This window comes from Protopterus annectens, chromosome 4.part0 (assembly GCF_019279795.1).
Source record: "Protopterus annectens isolate FY-2018-M chromosome 4.part0, PAN1.0, whole genome shotgun sequence".
NCBI classification, from domain to species: domain Eukaryota; kingdom Metazoa; phylum Chordata; order Ceratodontiformes; family Protopteridae; genus Protopterus; species Protopterus annectens.
This window is the reverse complement of record NC_056733.1, coordinates 1,074,821,805-1,074,847,857: the sequence shown is the minus strand read 5'-3', so window position 1 is coordinate 1,074,847,857 and position 26,053 is coordinate 1,074,821,805. Positions and strand designations below refer to the sequence as shown.

The 26,053-nt window shown below is 38.2% G+C and overlaps 1 protein-coding gene across 1 annotated transcript in view; it reads left to right on the top strand.

Annotated features, from left to right (window-relative positions):
• The window catches only part of SH3TC2 (SH3 domain and tetratricopeptide repeats 2), an 819,499-nt gene that overhangs the window by 744,982 nt on the left and 48,464 nt on the right, over nt 1-26,053 (top strand). Inside the window, exon 14 of the mRNA XM_044069012.1 lies at nt 2,993-3,143. Coding sequence (XP_043924947.1) covers nt 2,993-3,143 — 151 coding nt within the window. The remainder of the gene's footprint in view (nt 1-2,992; nt 3,144-26,053) is intronic.

The following is a 26,053-nucleotide window of genomic DNA, read 5'->3' as shown; positions in this document are numbered from 1 at the left end:
CCCTAATATGTTGTATATTGCACCCACAACCTGACTTTTGGCTTAAGTGAATTATCCAATTTAATAAATATAAATAAATTAACAGATATATACATAAATACACTACTATTACAAAAGCTGTTCACATACTGTGAGCATAAAAACTTTGTCATAATGGAAGAGCTGTCATGTCCCAGTGAAGTTTAAAGGTATGTGGCCTACATATTTGTGGATTGGGAACATTATGTGAGAACCTGGTGGCCCACTGACCAACTGAACTGAACCATCATATGGGCTTATCTCCAACACTGTGAAGAACAGGTAGTCGGGAGCAGTGCCATTTGAGAGGCAAGCTGCAGCTGACAACATGAAGGATGGTGGAGGGCGAGGATCAGGCACAATGCCAGATGAGAAGCAAGCAGGAATGTGATTGGTTAGGATGGCCCAGTCTTTAACAATTGGAAATGGCCCAGTGGAATTGCTTATGAGGAGCTTGAAAAGTACCACCTGTATATATTTGTAGCACTGGTTGTGGAACCTGAATTCTTATTCGTGAGCAGTTTTCTCACTCCCTTACAAACAACCTCTGCTCCTGTAACTGTACCAGCTGCTTAAACTGTTAAACTGTAATGAGAAGCTCCACTGCAGTTACTCCTCTTACAGTAAACACTTTAGCACTTTATCTGAGATGTGAATGCAGTACTGACAGTCATTTATGAAGCTATGATACCTTTGTGGCTTCATATATCAAATGTCACTTTCACATTATCAGCACAAATTGATTAAGTGCTTTGACAGCTTGCACCCAGGTAACTGCCCCCGTCACCCCACCCTAGTTATGGCTGTGGGGTGGTACTCAGGACTCCTAGCTTGCTGCCATAATGTTAGAGTTCATAGCAGTATGAAGGTCCCTTCAGTAGGACAGCAAGCTGCAGAATGAATATTCTGTCTGTTCATTTTTTTCTGTTGTTCCTGCATAAACAGCTATTTGCAGTATCAAGCCTTTTGTGCTCTGTAAATGTCTTTCTCAAAAGGTTATCGTCTAGTGACTCAATAATCCTACTGATTAATTCAACATTCAGGTGAATAAAGATGGGGGTACCAGTAGACATGTTTAGAATGAATGGCTTGACTGATTTGAATATTCTAGTCATGGACTGCCAATAAGAAATATCGTGTGCCTACATAATGACACTCATAGAATCACAGAATCCTAGACTAATGGAATATGCAAAGCAACTGGGCCAAGTGATGACTTATACCTTGCCAGTACTCACCCTTAGACCGTACCTCCTTTTTAAAGGAGCAACATGGCAGTCATACGAGAGGTGTATTTGCGGATAATTACCCAGTTTTCTACCATCTTTTTAAAGGAAGAAAGTGTGTCACATTGATTAATTTGGAATGGAAGTTTGTTTCAGGGAAGGGGTAAGTTTTGCATGACAAATATGTCTCTTCATCATGTTTTATTTGCTGAGCAAGTTTACATCCCAAGTTCTAATGTTAGTGGCACTATTTGACTTGTGGTCTTGAACTTCAGGATCTTTGATGACGTGGATGTCAGATGATCGAGTTTTCAGAAATTCTAAATTCATATGGTTGAGATCATATGATCCAGTTTCCGAAATCTCAAAAATCAAAAAAAAAAAAAAAAAAAAAACCCACAAAAATTCACCCCCCTGCAAATTATAAATATCAACTCCGAGATCGTACTACAGTGAGTAAAAGGGTAAATTTCTTAATCCTTGCTGTACTGTTATCTCCATTCAAAAGCTGTGGGTTTTCAAAAACTCGATCATATGGTCTTAACCATATGAATTTCAAGTTTCTGAAATCCTGATCAACTGATAGGGACCCAAGTCTATATATATGTGTGTATATGTGTATATATATATATATATATATATATATATATATATATATATATATATATATATATTGCAAGCAGACACCCCTCAGGACTAAATGAAAATCTGAGCATTTCCGGTGTCCTTAAATGGATTAGGTAATTCCCTAACCCATCCCCCACTTGACACACCAATTAAATAATAAGCCTAGGTTCATGGATTAGGGAACTCCTTAACCCATCCACCGCTCGCCACACTAGTTAAATAATAAGCCTAGGTCCATGTATTAGGGAACTCCTTAACCCATCCCCTGCTCGTCACACCAGTTAAACAATAAGCCTAGTTTCCTGGATTAGGGAACTCCTTAACCCATCCCCTGCTCACCACACCAGTTAAACAATAAGCCTAGGTTCATGGATTAGGGAACTCCTTAACCCATCCCCTGCTCACCACACCAGTTAAATAATAAACCTAGGTTCACTGATTAGGGAACTCCTTAATGCAACCTAAACTCGCCTCACCAGTGAAATAATAAGCCTAAGTTAATTTTGTGCTATTTTCTGATGAAGTTCAACTGAAAACTTTACAATGAACAAAAGTGCTCAAAATGTGATTTAAATGAATAAAAACTAACCAAAACACTGAGAATAGCCTAGCGTCTATGTTCCTTCCAAGATAGCAAAAGTTTCTTATGTTTATAAATAGTTGTTTGTACTTTTAAGCTAGTGGCATTATAAGATATGTAGATGTATAGGTAGATATAGATATCAACTCCAAGATTGCACGATTGTGGAAAAAAGGTCATATTTCCCGAGATGTACCATACCCCAATGTTGTACTGGCAAAGATGGTATATTTTGATTAACTAACATTTGGTTAGCTAAAAAGGCTGTACCAGATGTCAACCAGTTTCTTTTTCAATGGAAAGTAGTGTTCCCATGTCAGTAGATAGATGAATAGATAGCTAGCAGATAGATAGATAGATAGATAGATAGATAGATAGATAGATAGATATTGCATTAATTTTATAATTGTATCTTGTCCTGTCAGTGAATTTACTGTATTGATTCCATAATATTCTTCTCCACTCACTACATAATTTGCTATGCCACTTTTAATTGTGGCATTAACATAATAATGTGTTTATTATATATTTTTTAATGCAGATCTCTCAGGAAAGCCCTAGATTACACCAAACAATGTCTACGAATTCTCATTGACTTGGGGAAGAAGAACAAAGTGGCAGAGACATGGCTGAAGGCTGGGCAGATCTATTATCAGTTGCAAGAGGAAGAACTTGTGGAAATGTACTTCCAGGTAAGTCTGTTTCCATCATCCAGTCATAATTGTAATTAACCCGCCACTTTCAAGCACCTTGCCCCTTTTTCTGAATGGCACAGTCCACCTGAGTCACTACACCTAGCACCTCCTGCACATTCACCCTTGCACATCATTTCTGCCAATCACCGCATGTTCATAATATTATTGCAACTTTCTCCTTTTTTATATAGTAGTCTGATCCCACAGCTGTTGCATCTGGCTGCACTTTAATTCCAGTCTCTACCATTGTAATGTAAAACCTCATCTTTATGACTTGAGCGTCCCTCGAGGTACTTAATGTTTACTCTGTTCTTACCCTTTTCCCACTACCTCTGCAAACTTGTACTATTTTGTTTTTATTCACTAGTACACAAATGGGTCACTGTTGTGAAGAATGCATTGTAGACAGGTTTATAGGTTAGTACTAGGCCACTGAGACATTTTAGATGGGCCAATTTAAGCCTAGCCAATTTCCCCATGTGAAAATCAAAACATACATGTTGTGTCTGTAAGGTAAATACCTTAACCATTATGCCAACTTCCCACTTGTCTTATTTATATTTTTTATTGCATTCCTGCACAGTTGGATCTAATTTTGCTACAATGTCTCTGTATGCTATCTGCAAATATCTGATTATAATTTACTACCTTATATGTGGAGCTTTACTGTCTGGGTGTCTATTAAAAATGGCCTCTACCCAGTGGTAAGCAAACTAAACACTTAAAACAAAACCTGTGAACATCTCTAAAAGTCATAATTGTACTCAGCTTCTTATTATTTAGTTCTAGCATTTCATCTAAGGGAGGTTGGTGTAATGGTTAAGGTGCTTACCTTAGAAACACAAGGTGCGGGGTTTGATTCTGACATGGGGTAATTGGCTAAGCGTAAAATGGCCCATAAGGGCTGTTAACCTAGTACTAACCTATGAATCACAGGGTCATTTTCTTTAGTTAGAAAAGGATATATGAACATTTGCGAGTGGTTCAAAATAAGGATATCAGCAATTCACTCGCCAAACACAGTTTATTTTGTAAAGACTTTAAAAAGCTTATGTTTATTGTGCTTGACAGTGTCGTTAAATCAGATTTCAGTGGGAACCTTCATAATTTGTTGGAGTGCTAGGAAACTGCTTGGCAGATAAGACTGCAAGCAGATCGTACTCCGGGATTGAATGACAATGTCAGTGTAAGGTGCTTTCTTAGGAACAATAAGTTGAAACATAAAATGAAATACTGTATGATTTTTTTAAGACATTTTGTAGTATTTCTATTTAACGTGTTTGTTTTATATTGTGTATTATGTTCTTTTTGGTTACAGGAAATACGTTTTATTTTTTCACAAATCAGAGTGGGGGTGTGTTTGTAACGTTGTTGAAAATATTTTTAGGGTATTAAAACATTGCTTAAACCAATGTGAATTTTTTTTATGTCTGATGAAGTTCTGAGTTTTTATTTTGTACAGAACAAAAGCGCTAACAAGTATTAAATACATGTTAATTTTCTGCCGTTTAAATTTGTGGATTTGTTCACACCTGAATGTTTCACAACACTGCATTACAGAGGGGAGCCACTACTACAGTCAGGTTGTATGGGCCACAAAACACATAGCTGGGAAATGTGGAGGTCTACAAACAGAAAAGCTATTATGACACTATATACAACCCCAGGGTAGGTGAAACCCACAAACATTTGTAATAACAATGTATAATGTTCCATCAAAGAAGTTAGTAGCAGTAGTGTTGCTTTGTTACAAATTGGAATGTGCAACTAATTATCATTTGCCATGAATTTTTCATCATTTGTACCATCATGAGTCTATTTTCCCAAACTGCCTATTGTAACAGTGGCAAAAGAAACAAGACATATACACATGCAGGGTGCACTGTCAGAGATGCTTGGTGGGAAGATTGGTGTGAGAAGGGAGATCATTTTTCTGAGCTGTAATACAGAATCAGAATTGCCTAGACATGATAAGGCCTTGCTGTGTCTAATTATGGTGGCTGGAAATTAAAATCTAAACCAGCTCTACTAGAAGTAATGAATATAGTAACAGAGATAAAACAACTGGTATTGAAATCTTTAGAAAAGTGTAAGAGTAAACTAAACAGGAAAAACTGGGAATTGTGGGAACAACACATACAGGGGAAGAATGAGGTTTAAAAGAAGGCAGGACTTAAATGAGGTATTTAATGTTTGACTGAAAATGTTTGGATAGATTATATGTGATGTATAATGTCTGCAACTGGGAATGTTTCAGTATGGATTGTGATGCAAAATGTTTGCAACTAGGATTGTGTCGGTGTGGTTTGTTTTCATAATATATGATTGCCTGTGTATTAAGTGGTGTTTTAATAAAGATGTTTCTTTCAAAAAAAGCAGGAATTGAAAAATGTATGTAATGCTGCTTAGGTTATGTATGTAATGCTGCTTCGGTTATATGATATATAGCAATATATGTGAAGTACAATGTGGATTCTGCAGTATTGTTTACATATTGTTAATACTTGTTTCTTTCAGAGTTTTTTTAAGTATTTCTTTCACTGAGTTGCACTTTGCACCTTGCATGTATATACATATGTATATTTACTATTTTGTCTTGTTCTTAATAGTTGGATGTATGTCATTTGTCTTGTTCTTAATAGTCATATGTATGTCATTTATGTAATTCATACTTGGAGAGTCACTGAAACCAGAGTCATATTCCTTGTATGCGTGCATACTTGGCCAATAAATCTGATTCTGATTCTGATTGTAAACGTGAACTTGCTAATATAGTTGATTACTTTTATGTAAATGTAAATTTGCCTATGTCACAAGTGATAATTCAATAAAGGTGTTTAAAAAAAAGATATATAATCATATGAGAACGTGACAACCTACTCTGCATTATGTACATACGCTCATTAGGGGATTATCGAGTTTCAGGAGAATTTAAACAAATGATAGCACCAAAAGAGAAACACACAAAAATGTTATGGAACCCATACCTCTGTCACTAATATGCTCTATATCAGTGTACTAGTGAGGAATGCCACTGTAGCTGCGGTAGAAAAGAGGACTGAAAAACACGTTTCATGGAATACATACACACATACAAACATACATATATACATGCATACAGATATTTCAGGTATAGGCAAAAGTTACCTTCTAGCTTGCCAGCAAAGCAATTATTTGCATATGCATAAGCTACTGTCTCAGAGAACCAGTTAGTACATTGTTCATTCCTATAGAATCTTCTACATAGGTTGTCTGATGACTCTCTATGACTTTTTAATAACCCCAAACATTCCTAGAGGTAGTTGTCTCTAAATGCCATATATACTTAAATCAGGTCTCCTCTTAAATGTCATATTTTAGTCTCATAATAACTTAAATTTTCACATCCATGGATGTTCTTCGTTATTTCCACTCTACTCTTTCCAGTTTACTCATGTTTGTTTTCTTTAAAGTTTCCATATTGTTATTCTGTACTCAAGTTTGGGTCTAAGGTAACAAACAATGACTTCATCATTTCTGATTCCCTAGACTGTATAAATCTTTTTATACAACCTATAGTTCTATAACAGCCATTAACCAATTGGCTGATGTGATGACAAAAACTCAAAGCTGGATCTACCCATATATCTAGGTCCTTAAATGACTCTACAGTTTCAATCACTGTGTGCTGTATTAAATATTGATCTTTCAATTTAGGTCTCCCAAATCTCGTGTGATTAGTTTTTGGTCAGTGTAGTCAAGTTCTTTTGCAGACATGCCCTGTCTGTAACACATGCAGTTAGTTTAACCATTTTCAAGTCATCTACATACAGATTATAGAACACCTCAGATGTGAAGGTGTCTCTGGTAGGCTGGGACCCAGATATGCTTGGTGCATCTGGTGGTGGCAGTATTACTGCTGCTGTTGCCACCTGTGGGGGTGACAACAAGCAGTGCCGGAGTGGTTGGTTCAGGTATCTGTGCTGTTGCATGAGAGAATAACAGAAATGGAGAAAAATTAAAAAAAATATGGACAAAGACGGTGGGGAAAGAGGCATGCACAACTACTGAAATATTATTACTATTATTTCAATACTATTAGTTTACTCATTATTACAGTTAAAAATTAGCTCGTAAAAACAGCAAATCATTTATTTTTGTAGTCATGATTGAATCCACAGCCATCCTAACAATTCCAGTGCACTCAGATTTAATATGATGGGGACTGTATCCACAGCCATTCTAACAATTTCAGCTCACATAGATTTAACATTATGAACCACATCTTCAGCGAATTAGATGATAGCTTATAGAATCAACATTCACCCTTTGCACAATGATTATATCTCCAGTGTGGAATGCCAGTAATGGCAGATGCTGTCTTGATGTAGGAAAGCATTTTACCAGTATTTTCACTGGTATCTGTTACTCTGTTACTGTTGAAACAAGCACATCTTTAACAACATAACCTATACTTATCCCAATGCTCTCTTGGGTGATCTGTTCAGATATTATGCATCTCCTGATTCATTGTAATCCATTCGGGAGCTGGAGATAAAAGGAGATCAGAATGAAAACATGTATGGTGCTATGCACTGGCAGAGTGTATGGGTAGATGAATTATGTTATAGCTACAGTACTGAACTGGTGATTGTGCTCAAACTTCAGCCTTCCATTAGTTAATGAGTTCAGGCTTTTGGTGACTTAAGTCATTGTAGTGGAAATGGCAGTGTTCCCCCATGTGTGGGATGCCTGTAGCAAAGGTGACAGCCTTGGCCGAACTATTCTACATGTCAGCCTTGTAATGAGACCCAGTATCACCCACCCTGCAGGAGTCTGCAGTTGTATTGCTTAATGAGGATGTCCAGAAAAATTTTGGACTCATCCTCACATCACCTATGTGCTCTTAAATGAGCACCATCTTCAACCTTATCAGCCATACGTATATCTCCTTCAAAGATGACAGGAACATGGTACTGAACTGGTTTGCTTATGCTACCAGGGTACCAGAACTTGGCAGAGATTCAGGATGCATAGCTAAGCTTAAAAATACCACAGTGGTCATTAGCCTAATATGCACCTATGAACCTAAGAGAAATATAATACAGGTATTGCATTTACATGGCTACATTGGCACTTAAATGTTTGAAAGATGGCAGTCCTCCTTTCATAGGTTCATAGGTTGGTACTAGGCTATGGGCTGTAGGGCCTATACAAGCCTAGCCATAACAACTCCTGGAATATTTCTTCCCATAATATTAACTTCCTCTGCTTTCTGCTGAGAATCCATGACCAGCTGTAACTCTATCTTAAGATGGTTAAGAATGGGATATCACATCATTTTCATTTGACATATTTACCTGCCAGAACATTCACAAGTGGAGCATTTCACAAAACAAATGAGGTAAGCATACTTTTCATGGCCAATGCCGTGACTTACATTTCAAGGGATTTGAAACTTGGCTGGCCTTTTCCTCCCTTGATCTGTGTACTGCCTGTACATGTTACAAAAGAACTTCATTACACTTGTCAGACAGCACACATTTCCAGAAGTTTTGCAACAGTAAGGAATACTGCAAAATGAGTAATGTTAAACAGACTTGAGTAATTGGGATACATCCCCAATATGTTCCCTATGGACTGTGCTGTATTAATTTATCTTTTATTTACTATTTTTTGTGTGACTGACTGTCATTAATGTGCTTCTAGAGGTCAGTTTGATAAGCTAGTACCTTTAATCTTACTGATTTTGGAATAAATTTGCACATGGGTTGCTGTGGTTTGTGTTTAATTTGTATTTTTATTTAATTTCTTTAAATTGGTTCTTATTGCTAATATCTTATATTCTGAATGGCTGGCTTCATACCTTTTTATATTATTAATATTTTCCTAGTTTTCTAATTCATTTAGATTTATTACTGTTAGTTTTGGGTATTTTTGTTTTATTTAGATGGGGTGATGTTTTACAGGATGGTGTTTCTGTTTTGTATAACCATCCATCCATAATTCCATAACCCCTTTTTTCCCATTTTTGCACAAGGGGTCAGGGTGTCACATCAACAGTGACCATTATCTAGAGCCAGTATTCACATTGCCAGAAGGCTAGCTGTGCCGTGGAACCATTGGCTAATGACTAATAATAAAATGGACAGAAAAAACAATACTTGCAACATTACTGGATGATAAGTAATATAAAGCTTTTCTCTTAGAATTACTGTTTGAATTAATAGGAGTATCAATTGTAGCAGCTATTTATTATAGAAAATAAAATTTTCTTCAACATGCAACTAAATTACATTGATATAGTCATCATCTTCTCTCGGCTGTTCCCGTTAGGGGTCGCCACAGTGGATCATCTGTTTCCATTTCTTCCTGTCCTCTGCATCTTGCTCTGTCACAACAACCACCTGCAAGTCCTCTCTCACCACATCCATAAACCTTAACTTAGGCCTTCCTCTTTTCCTGTTACCTGGTAGCTTCATCCTTAGCATGTTTTTCCTAATATACTCAGCATCCTTTCTCAGCACATGTCCAAATCAACATAATCTTGCCTCTCTGGCTTTGTCTCCAAACCTTCCAACCTGGGCTGACCCTCTAATATACTTATTCCTAATCCTGTCCACCATTGTCACACCAGTGCAAATCTTAACATCTGGGATTTTCCTCTTTTCTGCAACAGTTTCTTCCTTCTGTTGTATAGTTTGTTTATGGCAGCTGACCACCAGATTGGCTTTTTTTTTTTTTTCGGAGGAGAGCGTCTTGGTTCTATTTGGGATGGCACTATTCATGCATGAGTGGATGTGCTCATACAGTGCCTTAGTGTAAGATTCAGCAGTCGAACTTTCAGCTCCCATCTGCATAGGTGCCATGAAGTTTGTCACTTCTGACTTGAGTAGCATTAAGTTGGCTTTGGAGAAGTTTCTTTATGGAGGTTTCCTTACTGGGGGTGGAAGTGGGATGTGGATGTCAAAGGTGGTTTGCTTATGGTCAGACCTGACCAATGAGGGGGTGACCACTGGTGTGGAGCATCTATCTCCTATGTTGGTAATGACCAGGTCTAGGGTATTGGAGCCCCTGGTGGGACAATGGATTAGTTGATCCAGGGCATTGGAATTTATGAATTCCAAGAAGCGTTGGGAAAAGGTGTTGGCACCCAAGTAGTTTTTCCAATTAATGGCAGAGTAGTTGAAATCACCTAATATTAGGGTGTTTGGTTGTATCTTCATATTTTCCATTATGTTTAGAAAGGTGTAGTGAGAATCTTGGGGCATGGTGGGGGATCTGTAGCAAGCTAAAATTTGGATTGCTGTCTTACCTAGTGTTAGTTGCACCTGGAAAATTTCAGATGCATTGTGTTGGGCAACAAGCCTGGAGGTGTGAATATCCTTGGTGAATATGGACACTCCTCCAGCTTTAATGTTTCGGTCTTGGTTTGGTGGCTGAAAAGTGTGGTAAGAGTTGTAGCCTGGTATTGCAGAGGTGCTCTGTGGAGTCTTGAACCAGGTCTCAGTTACTGCACAGATATCGATGTTCTCCATTTTAGGAGTGCTTTAAGAGAGTGCATTTTGAGGTTTAGACTTCTAGCATTGAGTAGCATTACCTTCAGATTTTGCATGCTTGTATCTGTTACAGTTTTGTTCTTCGAACCTTGCCTAAAAAGGGCACTATAGGGGTGGCAAGAGCTTTAGCCAGTAACCTGAATCCCATGGCTGACAGGTGCAGACCATCTCTGGCAAAGCATCGTGGTTTGTCGATCATGTTGTCCCAGGCAGACAGATACTAGATACCCTTTGAATGACACCAGAAGCTTAGCCAATTGTTGAAGTCAATCATTTTGTCCTCATACTGTGGTATCATTCTGGGTGAAGGCAGGATGCTACTCAGGGCTAGGGTCATACCTGCCTGGGCCACATGATCCAAGAACTATTCCATGTCTCTTTTCATATAGTCCAGGGAGGTACGTCTCAAGTCATTCACTCCAACATGGACAATGACAGTCGAATTTGTACTCGTTGTGGGGTGACTTGAGCATGTGTTATGTGGTGGATCCTGGTAAGCAGCCGACTGTAATTTTCTCCTTGCTCAGCCTGGTGAGTGGGACATCAGTGTGCCTGACTGTAGAGTCACCTATGACTAAAGTGTTGGGTACGTTGTCTTGTCTTAGGGGCTGTTGTTGGGTGGCACAATGGTGTTGTGATCTATGTGTCACTTTGGTTGTGGCTGGTGTTTGTTTGCGTTTCAGCTTCAGAGGTCCTTGTTGCTTGGGCAGGTTAATATTAAGGGCCTCTGCATATGTAGGTTTAGTGTTGCTATGTGTTGCTTGAGGTGTAGTGCAGGTGTTAACCCTCTCCTCTTGACTGTCTAGCACAATCTTGGCTGGAGAGAGCTTTGCTTCCAGTTTGGCTATGTAAGTGCATCTCTCACAGGTTGTAGTGTTGGGTGGTAGGAGAAGAGGGTTGTCTGTGTACATGAGGCAGTTGCTACATTGCCCCAGTTTTCCCTGATTCACCAGAAGGACCAGAGAAATCACCGGAAGCTGACCCTTGGACATGTCTGTTTAGGTGCTTTTTTTGTAAAGTACAAGAGCTGTTTTCCCTTACCTTTGCAAGGTACTTTGCAATTATAGGCTGTTTAGTGCCTATGATTAATTTCTCCTTATTAACAAGGAGAGTTGAGTGCTTGTATCAGTTTAAGGCTTCCTAGTGCTTTCCAGCAGGTTCTAGAGATAGTGCAAGTCACAGGGGTTCAGATTTTAGTGCTACTACTGAGAAACCAGCTAGTTCTAAGGGAATATTTGAAGACCAGACTTTCTGGCACCTGGAATAGTTTAACCGTAGTCCTGTTGTGCTGCACGATGTGAAAAATGTGCAAACACATGTGTTTTTAAGCCAGAAAGTTGAAAGGGATTGAAAGCAGCCCAAAATGGCTAATAAAATTTCAATTTCAGAGCTGGAAACCACTCCTCTAGTGTTAGATAGGCAGTACAATGCTTACCACTCCCACTGGTAAGCAGTAAGACTTCCCTCTACCACAGCAAGGTCTGGATAGCTCTGAACACAGAAAATAAAGTCCTGAAAGCAGCAAAGCCTGGGATCTGGACTATATTAGCTAGGAAAGGCAGGAAACGAGCAAACAAGATAGCATTTTTTATTTTTTTATTTGTTTTGTTAAAACCGGCTAAACAATGCAATAATAGTTTCAGTTTCTACCCCCTTTTGGTGGTCCAAGGTTTGAATAAGTAAATAAAGATGCATAGCTAGATAGATTGATAAAAAAATGGATAAATAGATAGGAATCACATTAAAAATCAAAGCCAAAGTCAAGTTTAAGAAATTCATAAATTAATATTCTAGGCCCTATGTCACAGAGAGAGAAATCTCTGACTGTATCTCAGATTACAAGTTTGATTAGCAGTTCATGTTGCTGGAAATTCTGGTGGTGGGAGATGGGATTAAGCATCCAAAACTAGTTTACCGCTATTAGTGGAGGCAGATCCATTCCACTGTTATCCTCAGTGGTTAATCTGGAGTACTGCAAGAAGCAACAAATTAGGTTGCAGTGGCCATGTGTCACATTGAAGTGTTAAGTAGTGAAACATTTCTTTATGAAAGTGTGAAGCCATTCTTCTGTTTTGTTAGAAATTAGCTGTGCTATTACAGTTTGTATCTGTGGAGATGTGTGTCTGTATGTATAAGGGAACTGCCTGGAGGTGTATACCCTTTTCAAAAAAATTTTATTTTTAATGCTAATTTACATTTTTGTATCTCCTTGGTTTCTTAGGTTCATAGGTAGGTACTAGGCTATCTGGCCATGGGCATTTATAAGTCTAGCCAGAGTGTGTCGGCTTTCACCGCCCCATTGATTAATTAACTGATCCTCTGTCAAGCAGAGCCAATGAAGTGATCCCAGGGGTGCATTTTCTGTTACCCATCTACTCGTCAAGGTTTTTCTTGAAGAGTGTTAGTGAGGAGCTCTGCCTAATATAGTTTGGAATTTTGTTCTAAAGCATGGGGAGTCTCTGTGACAGGAATCTATCCCTTCAGCATGTGCTAGTTATTGTTGTGGCAAGGTTTAGCTCACTAGAGCGCGTGGCTCACAGTGACTTGGATTTCTTTAGGTGGAGCAAGTCCATCAATTCTGAGTTGGACATGGCTTTGTAAGTCAGGCAGAGATCACCTCTGAGTAAGCAATATGCCACTGAGTACAGACGGAGTTTTTTCAATCGGGCTGCATAGGACATATGTTTGAGGCCAATAATCCTCTTGGTGAGGTACCTTTGTGGTCTTTCCAGCTGTTGGAAGCATCTTGTGAGGTACATCCAAAATGGGGTATTGTACTGTATGATGGGTCTGATGAGTGATGAGTAGAGGGGCACTATAACCTCTTTATTTCTAGATGCAAACCCTTTAGTAATTAGATGGGCCACATAAAAGGATTTCCTAACTACTTTGGCAATATGATTGTTAAAGGAGTGATTACTATCTACCTGGGTCCCCAGATCTCTTATTACCTCTTCTGCCACCTATGTGGTAATTTGTGGGTGTTTTGTTTTTCCCAAACGGGATGACTATGCATTTTTTGGCATTTAGATTGAGGCCATGACTTTGATACCAGGTGTCTGTCTCAGTAAGGCCCTTTTGGAGGATCTCCGTGTCAGCCAAAGTGTCAATTATGGCTCCCAGTTTGCAGTCATTGGCAAACTTGCTTAGCCATAGTCCTCCTATGTTTGCCTGCACTTCTGAGAAGTATATGGCAAACAGAAGGGGTCAGAGGACCGAGCCTTGCGGGACACCACTTGTGAATGGTTTAGAGTCGGACCTGGAGCCTGCTATTCTTACCGTGTGAGTTCTGTCTGTAAGCCAGTTGGCAACCCATCTCGTGATGTAGGGTTTTTTGTTCAGGCTGGTGAGTTTTTCTGTAATACCCGAGTGGGGAATGGTGTTGAAAGCCTTGGCAAGGTCAAGATAGGCTGTGTGAACCACCTTTCCCTCATCTATGGCCTTGGTGACTGTCTCAAAGAAGTCAACCAGGTTTAGTAAGCATGATCTGCCCTTAACAAAGCCGAACTGGGTCGGGTCAAGTGTTTGGAAGTTCCCAATGTCTTTTTTAATGAGTTCCATGATGATGCGCTCCATAGCCTTGCAGACCAGGCTAGTCAGGCTTATGGGATGATAGTTACCAGGGTCAGTTGTGTCCCCTACTTTGTGGAGTGGAATAACTGCTGCTGTGCACCATTCTATAGGCACATAACCTGTGGAGAGGCTGAGGTTGAACAGTGTGTTTAGGTGGGGGGTTAGTTCATTCTGTAGTTCATGCAAGATGCAGCCTGGGACACCATCTGGCCCCACTGACGCTGTGTTTTTGGCTTTTGAAAGGGCTGTTTTCACCTGTGCATCTGTGATTTATGGGAAACTACACTTTTCCGGTGTTGTTGTGGGCCCTTTCGGGGATGAGAGGGGGATGAAGTTTGCACTGAATCTATCTGCCAGGATGTTTGCAATATCAGTAGGTTCAGTATATTTTGTGCTATTTTGCACTAGTTAAGTGCATATCTGCGAATTGCCACTTAGATTCTTAACATAGCTAAAGAAGGCTTTGCGGTTATTTTTTGAATCCTTAGCTATTTTTCTTTCGAAGTTAGCCTTGGATGATTTTATGAGGGATATTAGTTTCTTATTGATGCTGATCAGGGATGTCTTTCCTTCTTGGGATTTGCTTTTTTTCTGAACTAGTTTCCTCCTTCTAGTGTATAGCCTGTTTATGGCAGGGGTCCACCAGACTGGTTTCCTTCTCTTAAAGGAGTGAGTCATGGTTTTGCTAGGGATGGCCCGATCCATGCATCCTTATAGGTACTCATAGAGTGCATTTGTAAAGGTTTCTGCATCTTGGGCAGCGTTATCCTTTAGCGTGGGGGCTGTGAAACCTACCGCCTCTGTCTTAAGTAAGATGAAGTTTGCTTTAGAAAAGTTTTTTACTGTGGTTCCCTTAGTTGGGGGTGGTGGTGGGGTGTGGACATCCAGAGTGATTAGTTTATGGTCTGATCTAACCAGTGACGGGTTGACCTCCGGTGTGGAACACCTGTCGCCTATGTTGGTGATGACCAGGTCCAATATGTTTTCACCTCTGGTAGGGGAGTTTACCAGATGATCCAGGGCATTTGAGTTGATGAATTCCGGGAAGCGCTGGGCCTGGGAGTTTGTACTCGAGCAGTTTTCCAGAAGTCAGAAGCTTGAAGGCAGAAGTCAAGCTTGAACAACATGCCTACAAAGAATTTACTACTAGGCCATTATGCTATGGGGTTATAATAGTCTCAGAGTTGGCTAGAGCATAGAAGAAAGAAGTATGTAATATTTGCAGTTATCTTAGAATACATAGTTTTGTTTGTAATACAAACAGTCTTTCACCAGAAGATGCTTCAGAGTCCGTTCTGGTTTTATTATTCATAGCAGTACCCATCATGCTACAGTACCTTACCCATCATACCACAATGCCTTAAGTCTTATGAGTGTAATATCATTCCATCCTGAATTATTTCTCGTTTAAGCTTGGCTCTCATCTCTTAAGCCATACAAATTTAATAGTACCATTGTGACATCTCTTAAGTAAACATGCCAACATACAAATGATCTACCCTATTTGCTCAAAAGTACTTCCTGAATAACTTATTTGAATAACTCCATGAGTGAAAGGTGATTAATTCATGACTGATACTCAAACATCTGATTACAGAACAGCATATGTTACCACACTTCATCAAGATTCAAAACTGACTGAAATATGTTTAAATTATTTTGCAGGAGAATTTAGCCTTCTGCAGTCCCTAACATGAGGGAATATGTTCCCACACTCCTGTAATATATATATATATATATATATATATATATATATATATATATCTATATATACATATATATATATCTATATATACATACACATCCTGATTCTGAGATCTCTGTACCTCTGAGTTAAGGCAATATTTATTTATTTCCATTGTAGACAGAATAATCTGACCACACCCATTTTCATTGGAGGCCTGGAGAAAAAAGCTCTACAGTTATCCAGTCATCATCACCCCCTCCACCCTTTTCCTGTTTTCTACATGAGTTGAGATATCAATTTTGACTGCTGGAGGTCATCTCTCTCACACAATCCATCCATCTCTTTGCTGGATGCCCTCATTTCCTCCTGCCTTCTTCCTGTCTGTCCCAAATCTTCTTTAACAGACTGTCTTCTGCCTTCCTACACTTGTGTCTGAAACATCGTAATCTGTTGTCTTCGACCTTCTCTCAATTTAAGCTACTTAGGCTTCTCCTCTCATGCCCTAATTTCTTCAACTGGCCCACAGTGGGCACCCTACCACCTCTCTCAGGCACTTTTTCTCCATTGCCCCTCACTTCTTGAACTGCTCTGCTTTCATTGCTCAGGTTTCTGTACCATACAGCAGGACTGAATGCAGCACTGTTCTGTACACTTTACTTTTCAGCTTTTTGTAGCACTCTTCTGTCATACACTATACCCATCATTCTGTGCTACCCGACAGTCTATGTTAGTTGGCTGCAGCCTGTCTTATTCTAGCTTTGACTTTCTCATTCATACTTCCCTTCTCCTCAACCAAACCTCCCAGGTACATGAAGCTGTTAAGTTATTTCAGTATTTTCCCTTCTATTTCAATTCCCATTTTCTTTTTATTCCTCCTTTCGCTGCCATTACAGCTGTATTATCTGTACTCGGTTTCATCTCATGTGCTTTCATTTTTGCATTCCTTTCCCCTATCCTTTGCCGAAGTTCTTGTTCAGAGTCTGCCAGTAAACCCACATCATCAGCATAGAGTAACTTTGCTGATGTGTCCCCTGCAACCTGTTTGCTAATGTAGTCTATCACCAGTATGAACAACAATGGTCTCAGAGCTGAATCCTAATGCTAACCCTTTTCCACTGGGAAATCCTCTGTGAGTGTGAACACTGCGTGTACTTATATCATTAGGTCCTTGTACATAGCTTCAGAGCTCGATCCAGCACTAGGTGACCTAGGAAGTCACCTAGGGCCCGCTGGCCACAGGGAGCTGTCACGAAATTTACTTTTATTTTTTAATTAAAAAAAAAAAAAAAAGTACATGTCTTCTTTAAGGGCGTTCATCTTTAAAAATGCCCCAAGTATATTGGTTACAGGTGACATGAGCCTGAATTTTGTCAGTGCATTTTCAAGGAATTGTGAGTTTCAATGCATTTTCTAAGAATTATGAGCTTTACTGCATTTTCAAGGAATTGTGAGCTTCAAGGGAAGAGTTGCTTACTGCTGCTCATGCTAAGTCTGTTTTCAGTGTGGAACTGTTTTGTTTAGTAAATGGCCATCACTGTTTGTGCTAGAGAATTTCAAAGCAGTATTAGTGGCACAACAGGTAGCATGCTTGCTTTTGATGCAGAAGGCTGTGGTTTCTACTCCCATACCATGTAGATAGATTGCAGAGAGTATGTTATACTTTAAGGGGGGATGGGGTTGCTGCAGTCCTGAGTGTGTCCTCCTTTGGATGAGATGCCTTGTAACTAAGAATCTTTTGTTGGTTTGCAATCCATTCCTTATTGCAATATTACCAGCTTACCATTTTTTTTTTGTTCATAGGTGTGTACTAGGCTAATGGCCCTGGAGCCTTTACAAGCCTAGCCCATAGAAGTGCCCTGGCACTATGCCACCCGATGTTAGTTCCCAGTGCCTCTATCAAGTAGAACCACTGGAGTGATCCCCGGGGTGAGCTTTCTATTACCCATCCACTCATCAAAATTCCTCTTGAAGACATAACATAAGCAATTCATTTTTCAAGGGCAGCAGGCACTGAATTTGTAGATGAAACACTGAAATAAATATAGTTATTTGCTCGAAGCAACCTCTTCATTAGATACAGATCTCTTTAATGTGGAATTATTTAGATGAATGCAGAGATTCTGCATTTTTCACTGATATTGGTGGGTTGTAATAATAAATGTTTGAGTGGCCTTTTATTGTTGAAATGTTCTAAAATGGGCAGTTTATCATTATTGGTTCATACATTTTGTTTCATTTCGTACTGAAAAAGCTTTAACAAGTGGTGCTGTATTATACAAGGAATTTATTTCAAATACAAGGGAAGGTGAATCTAAGAACACATGCATGTTTGCATGGTCCTTAAAATGTGTGCAAGGGGCCTATGGTTTGAAAACAGCCCAGAGGTAAACTTAATCCACCACTGGCCAGATGCATTTTCTTTAACTATGGGTTTCAATGCCATTTCAATGAATGTGAGTTTCAAGGGCAGAAAAATTTACTGTTAATATTAACTCTGTTTTCACTGTGAGACTATGTTGTTTTGTTTAGTAAATCTCTATCAGTATTTGTGCTGTACAATTTCAAATAAAAGTTTTAAATCAAGTCCAAATATCTGTAATCACTGTAGATGTAAAGAGTAAAATAGTATGCACACTGTCAGGTTTGAACAGTTTTTATGTCAGTTGGGGAGAAATATCCAAATAGTGGGACACTGGAATGGCTGGAGGGCTGCTGCCATGGGTGGCTATCCATTGCCCTACCTAGGGCCCCATTTGACCATGATTTCAACTCTGCATAGCTTACACTAATTCTACCAATGTTATGTTTATAGGACTTTGAACCATTGCAGGATTACCCAAATCAACTTTCTTGAGATGTGTCATATGCTTTCTCCAAGTCTAGGAATGCCCATTTGGAGTCTTTCCTTATCTTTCGTGTCTTCCTAACTATGTGTCTCACTGTGAACATTAGGTTGGTATTGCCTCATTGTGATCTGAATCAAAACTGCTCATATTCCATCTTACTTACTACTACTCTGTGTATTCGTATGTTATTCACCCTCTCCAGAACCTACATGCAGTGCGATAGGAGTTTTATGCTTCTATGCTGTCCATAGTTTTGAATGCCTCCTTTGCTCACTGGTAGCAGATGTCAACAGTTAAATATAAGGTTAAGAAAGTAAATAATAAAGTGACTAAAGAAGATAAAGAGGGCAGACACAGATGGATAGGGGTTGGAGGTAGGATAAATGGAGATGAAATTCAGGTACAAGGACAGGTCCAGGGGGATGTTTGATATGCGTTTAGATAGTACAAAAATGTTTTAGTTAGTACTCATGTGTAAGGTCTATGGAGATTAAATTTCACAGTTTGGCTACATGGGGTCTGTATTAAAATCACAAAGAGGCGTTACTTCAAATGTCTCTTCGGTGACACATAAAGATTGATCACACTAAACCACAAATGGTCAAAACAGCGATTTCTTTCCTTGGGAAAGAAATCGCTAGTACCAAACACACACACACTGTTTAAAACACAACTAAGTGGAGGGCTTTGCCCCCACACCCCCCAATGTGGGGGTTGTATTCCTCACACTCCCCCTAACTAAATATATCAACTCCAAGATCGCTCTACAGTGGGGTAAAGGGCAATGCTATGGCTCAGGCCAAGCGATTTTTTTTCCCTGGGAAAAAATTGCTGGCCTGAGCCTTCACTATTTTCAAACTTCGATCTCTATGTATCACTGAAGAGGAGGTCAATGTAACTCCTCTTTGCGATTTTAATATACACCCGGCTACATGAACAGAGGAAAGAGAGTAATCTGAGCAGTCATTTGATTTGACAACTTATAGGGTGTTTTGGATCTGAGATCTGAGCGTCTGCAAGGTTTATATTTTGGAAGTAAATTAGAGATGAGTGGGCATTGGCTGGGTTCATATAGAACTTTATGTATGTTTTTTAACAACAGTATCAAGAACTGATGTATGAATTCTTAAATGACAGTGCAACATTTAAAGTTATAAATGTTATTGAGCTGAATAGATTGATTTATAGGATTAAAACTGAATTGTATGACTATTTGATGCAACTAGCGATTACTTCTGAACAATATAATTATTTCTATATAGAACATTCTGTTTGCCCTGTCCTATATTGGTTGCCCAAGCTTCATAAAAACTTGCTTCACCCCCCCCCCCCCATGAGACCCATAGTCTCAGGAAAATAATGGGCTACCATAGCAATCTCAAAATATTTAGACCAGCAACTTAAACCTTTATTGAAACACAGTATGTCCTATATAAAGGACAATGGTGAATTTTTAGTGTCATTGAGAAGGTTTTTAGATATAAATATGACAAATGTATTGTTTGTAACTATGGATATTAAGTCCTTATTTACGGTCATTCCTAACAATATAGGTATTGAATATGTTAAGAAAATTTCTAGTTAAGCACAGTACTTTTACAGCAAATAAAATTTCACTGCTATGTTCGCTACTGGAGATTGATTTACAAAATAATGTTTTCATGTTTAGGTATGATGTGTATTATCAGACTTCAGGAGTAGCCATGGGCATACCTGTAGCTAACAGCTATGCTAACATACTGTTGGCTAGATGGGAAGAATACACTATTTTTTATTCTAACAAAATGAATACTACAATAGTGCTTTAATGCATTACAAATGCTTTGTAGATGCCATAGTATTGTTGTGGAGAGGTAGTAGGGAGGAATTGGAGCTATTTGTTGAACATCTACAAAACAGCACCAGCTTCCTTAAGTTTGAAATGTCTTGTTCAGTAGAGGAAATCACCCTTTTAGATGTTAAACTGATGAATATTGGTGGTAGAATTCACACACAGATATATATATATATATATATATATATATATATATATATATATACAGTATATATAGGAAATAAGTACAAGCAACTAGGTATGTACATAAATCCAGTAATCACCCCATTTGGCAAGAGGCTATAATAGAGGTTTATTAACTAAGAATGCAGAATATGTTAGATCTGAAAGGTCTAGCTTGGCCAAACCATATTTACTTAGAGAAGGCAGTAATGCCCAGGAATAATAGCTGTGTGAGAGAAGCTGGACTTAATAAACTAGGATACATGATGAAGTATAACAGACATTCTAGACAGATTGAGTCCATAATTCAAAGAAATTGGACTTATTTTACTTCTAATGTTGGAAAATAGTAGATGAAAGGCCTTATTTTGTATATAAGAAAGAGAAGAATCGTAAACAACTACTCATAAAATGTTGGTAAAAATGAAGAGCTACATAGATTTAACAAGAGGATAGTCCCCTGATATAACTGCATTTTTTTGTACGTTCATTAATATGGAGACAGAATTTATACATTCCATAACACAAGCTAACTTTATTTTTAAGGCATGTGAGATGTGTAATAGTGAAACTTTAGTCTATTTGGCTAATTATGAGAAATGTTTATGTTTTTATATTGGCAAAACCAATTGCAAATTTAAGGAGAGAATTACCTCCCATTTATCTGACATAAGATGAGGGGGTGAAACAAATGCACTTAGCAAGCATATTTTACATTGTGGAAATGAGCATGCTTTTAAATTTAGGATACTGCGGAGAGTTTGCAAGAATAAGAGGGGAGGGGACATTGTGAATGCTACAGAGAGAGCAAAATATAAATGGATAAACTTTTTTAGATCTAATGTCTACCCAGGGCTTAATAAAACTAACAGTATCAAACCTTTTTTAAAACTAAGACAATCATATGTCAGTTAGAATATTATATTTGTGCTATGAAGCTTTTTAGGTTGTAATGAAGCATTTTAGTATACTATTAAGTTAACTATTGCTTTTAGTGACGTTTAATAAACTAGGTCTAGTCAATCAATTATATAAATTGCATAATTATATAATGTGTTTATGAGTTATGTTATGTGATTGACTGGTGTTATACATTTATTCTGTGGTTGTAATGTATTGATTCATTCTTGAAAAAGAGTTTCATCTCGAAAGATTGATGTAATAAACCCTGCTTTATATGGATGGTCATGCTGTGCCCTTTTTTACTGGATTTAACTGTGTAAATGTTAAAAGGTATCTTAGCTCTGGCCAATTAATATTATGAAGCACTTTACAATGATGACTTTTGTTGGGGACATCAGCTGCATATTTTGCAGTTTTATTGTTGGGACATTAGCAGTGTATTTTGCAGCTTTAGTGCCTGTTTGTTCTAGCATATGTAGGTGAGCTTTAAAAATATTAATACTGTTAGAGGAGACATAAAGTAATGTAGCTAGTAACAAGAACTTGGGCTTTATTTAGTTGCACTGTTTGTGTCAGGCAGGGTTTTGATACCCATCTTTTTACGAATCTTATTTATGTAGCCAATATTTGTCTTGAAGGATAATTTATGATCTATGAGTATACCTCAAAGTTTGGCATGGGAGACTTGTTCGACACGTGTTATTTTGTGAAATAACTGAGATTTCACTGAAGATAAATATATGTAGTTTAGTTTGTTGGCTTTAGTAAAAGATTTTAATCTTTAAACTGATGCTGTAGGTTTTGAAAGTTAAGCTGTATGGAAGATAGTGAACAGAATTGGCCCAAGTACTGAGGCTTGTGGAACACCTATATTACTGTGTAGAAAAGTATAAACTTTTACTGACTGTTGTCATTGAAATAAATATATTTTGAATAATTCTATTAATTTGTGTGCCAGATTTATATCAGCCAGCTTGTATTGGAGGAGACTGTGAAAGACCATATGAAACCTCTTAGACAGAGAATAGCAACAGTGGAAAGACCCTTGTTTTGCTGTGATTAATAGTACTTAAGAAATATAAAAGGGTATTTCTGTGTTCAAACCCATGTTATGCAGGTGATAATAGTTATTTATAAGGCAATTTCATAGCTGTTTTTGTATATATTTTTCAAGTATTTTAGAGATGCAGGTGTAAAATGATTAAGGGGATTGTTTGTTTGTCCTTTATGAAGAGGTATTATATAACATTGCTTCCATAGGACTAGATTATAAGATTCACATATGGATCTTTCATAAGTATTGCCATAGGGTAGAGTATTGTGTCAGCGATAATATGTAGGTGTTCAAGTGGGAGAGGGTCAGAAGCAAGTGAGGTAGGATTTAGCTTTTGTAGTTGTCCTTTTGTTTGAGAGACGTACATGCTGAAGCTTCAGTGTACTACACAAATCATATCAGTCATTGTTGCTTACTGTAAATTCATTGTTTTGCATTAAAGAGTTAACTATATTTATAAAATATTTTTTGAATGTGGTGGCAATGTTAGTATTGGTTTCATGGAGGAAAGGACTTTCAGTTTGCAGTGGCTTAAGATGTTTTTAATGTTTGCCTGTTATTTCTTGAGATTATTTTGATGTTGGAGGACTTGCTGGTTAAAGAAAGTTTGCTTACATTTCCCAGTGATGTATTTCATCTGATTTCTAAGTCTGTTATATTTTTTTCTAGACTGGGTTGTTTGATAGCTTTCCCAGTACCTCCATGCTTTGCCTGTGATTGACATTAGTTCCTTAGTTTATTTTGACATACAAGGGGTAGTAATATATTTAAACTTTTCTTTACTTATGAGCACAGAATGTTTGAGGATAGTTAGGATAAGCGCAGTATGTTTGAGGATAGTTAGGATGGGCGCAGTATGTTTGAGGATAGTTAGGATGGGCGCAGTATGATTGAGGATAGTTAGGATGGGTGCAGTATGTTTGAGGATAGTTAGGATGGGCACAGAATGTTTGAGGATAGTTAGGATGGTCACAGTATGTTTGAGGATAGTTAGGATGGGCGCAGTATGTTTGAGGATAGTTAGGATGGGCGCAGTATGTTTGAGGATAGTTAGGATGGGCACAGTATGTTTGAGGATAGTTAGAATGGGCGCAGTATGTTTGAGGATAGTTAGGATGGGCGCAGTATGTTTGAGGATAGTTAGGATGGGCGCAGTATGTTTGAGGATAGTTAGGATGGGCGCAGTATGTTTGAGGATAGTTAGGATGGGCGCAGTATGTTTGAGGATAGTTAGGATGGGCGCAGTATATTTGAGGATAGTTAGGATGGGCACAGAATGTTTGAGGATAGTTAGGATGGTCGCAGTATGTTTGAGGATAGTTAGGATGTGCGCAGAATGTTTGAAGATAGTTAGGATGGGCGCAGAATGTTTGAAGATAGTTAGGATGGTCGCAGTATGTTTGAGGATAGTTAGGATGGGCGCAGTATGTTTGAGGATAGTTAGGATGGGTGCAGTATGTTTGAGGATAGTTAGGATGGGCACAGAATGTTTGAGGATAGTTAGGATGGGCGCAGTATGTTTGAGGATAGTTAGGATGGGTGCAGTATGTTTGAGGATAGTTAGGATGGGTGCAGTATGTTTGAGGATAGTTAGGATGGACGCAGTATGTTTGAGGATAGGATGGGCGCAGTATGTTTGAGGATAGTTAGGATGGGCGCAGAATGTTTGAGGATAGTTAGGATGGACGCAGTATGTTTGAGGATAGTTAGGATGGGTGCAGTATGTTTGAGGATAGTTAGGATGGGTGCAGTATGTTTGAGGATAGTTAGGAAGGTGTGGTTAAAGTAGTTGAAAGCCTCATCTAGGGGTAGATATTTTAGCAGAACTCATTTGAATTATTTTAGCAGCTCATTAAGTGTGTCCTTGTGGAAATGCTTTTTAGCTTGCACCCACTTGAAATTGTTTTTTTAGTTGTTTATCTGCTGACCAAGATAACAAAGGTCAGTTGGTGGTCATTAAGGAAGTTTGGTAATCCATTTGAGGGATGTGACTCATTTGAGCTGTTAGTATACAGCCAGTAATGTTTTCTTGTCATTGCTTTCATATGTTCAAGCAACGATTGCTATTCTTTTTGTGGTACCAAAGAGGTTAATATTTGGTGTAGATCAGGTCGATAACAACAGTAATGCACATCTGTGATTAATCACCCCGTATGAGTGTATAGTGTTTAGTATTAGTAGAAATCTAGAATTAAATATCTCCAAGAGTAGAAATATTCTCATTGTTTGTGTGTGTTAGAATATAAGTATCTGCTACTTTCAGTTGACTGTAGTTGTTAATAATTAAGCTGGTCAGAAAGATTTTGGATGAATTAAATACGGGAATGATAAAGACAGAGTTAAGAAGTTTGAATTGGTTTGAGTATAATGTTCATATCCCTCCATGTTTATGGATAATTCTATCTGCTCTAGTGATGTCATATCCTGGAAGTAGTATCTATTCCTCTGATGTATTGGGTTTTAACCAGGTTTCGTTGATCACTAGAATATCAGGTTTATGTCAAAGGATCAGGCTATGGTGCCGTTGTTTTACTGTCTAAGTTTTATTATTCCATTAGTGGGCTGAGGGGTACTGTAGAGCTGTGAATTATAGGAGGTTATCCCAGGGCTGAGCTCATTGTTGCCACATAGTAATAAGTGTAGTCACAGTCAAGAGTAATGGAGCAGAAGGTTTGAAATAATTTTGTTTTTCTGCTGAAGATTTATGAATACAGAGATATGTGAAGGTATAATGGCTTGGTTAATTATTTTCTTTTGGGCTACTGGACATTATGTAATGCTCATAGAAATGTTAATATGTTTTATTAGTGGTGTTGATGTTAGGATTTATTATAAGCCAGTGATATTGTATGATCCATGCTAACACTTAGATAGTTGGGAGTAACATTGTGAGAAGTAAGTTTGGAGAGTGTTATTGTTTTTATACTGATGTAAAGCATGGAGTAGTATAGCTCAGGCAGTTTATTTGTTGGAGGACAGTGAGTTTTGTCAGATGTAGTTATTGGAGAAATAATGGAAAAAAAGGCTTTGGTAGAAACATATTCCCGAGAAGAGCTGTAATGGAAACCTGCTTTTGTTCTTGTTAGAGATAGGGTATGGACTTCTACTGCTCATATGACTGAATATCACTTTTATGTCATATAAAGGTTGAAACATCTAGGGGTAAAGTGGGCTATTACAGAATGTGAAATTAAAACAATCACTGTGGGGATGTGCACCAAACTGCATGTCAGTCACTGCTCGGGCAAGTATAAAATCTGGTATGACTAAGGAAAGTGAAAAGTTTGCATGTGTTTAGTTACTGTCGCTT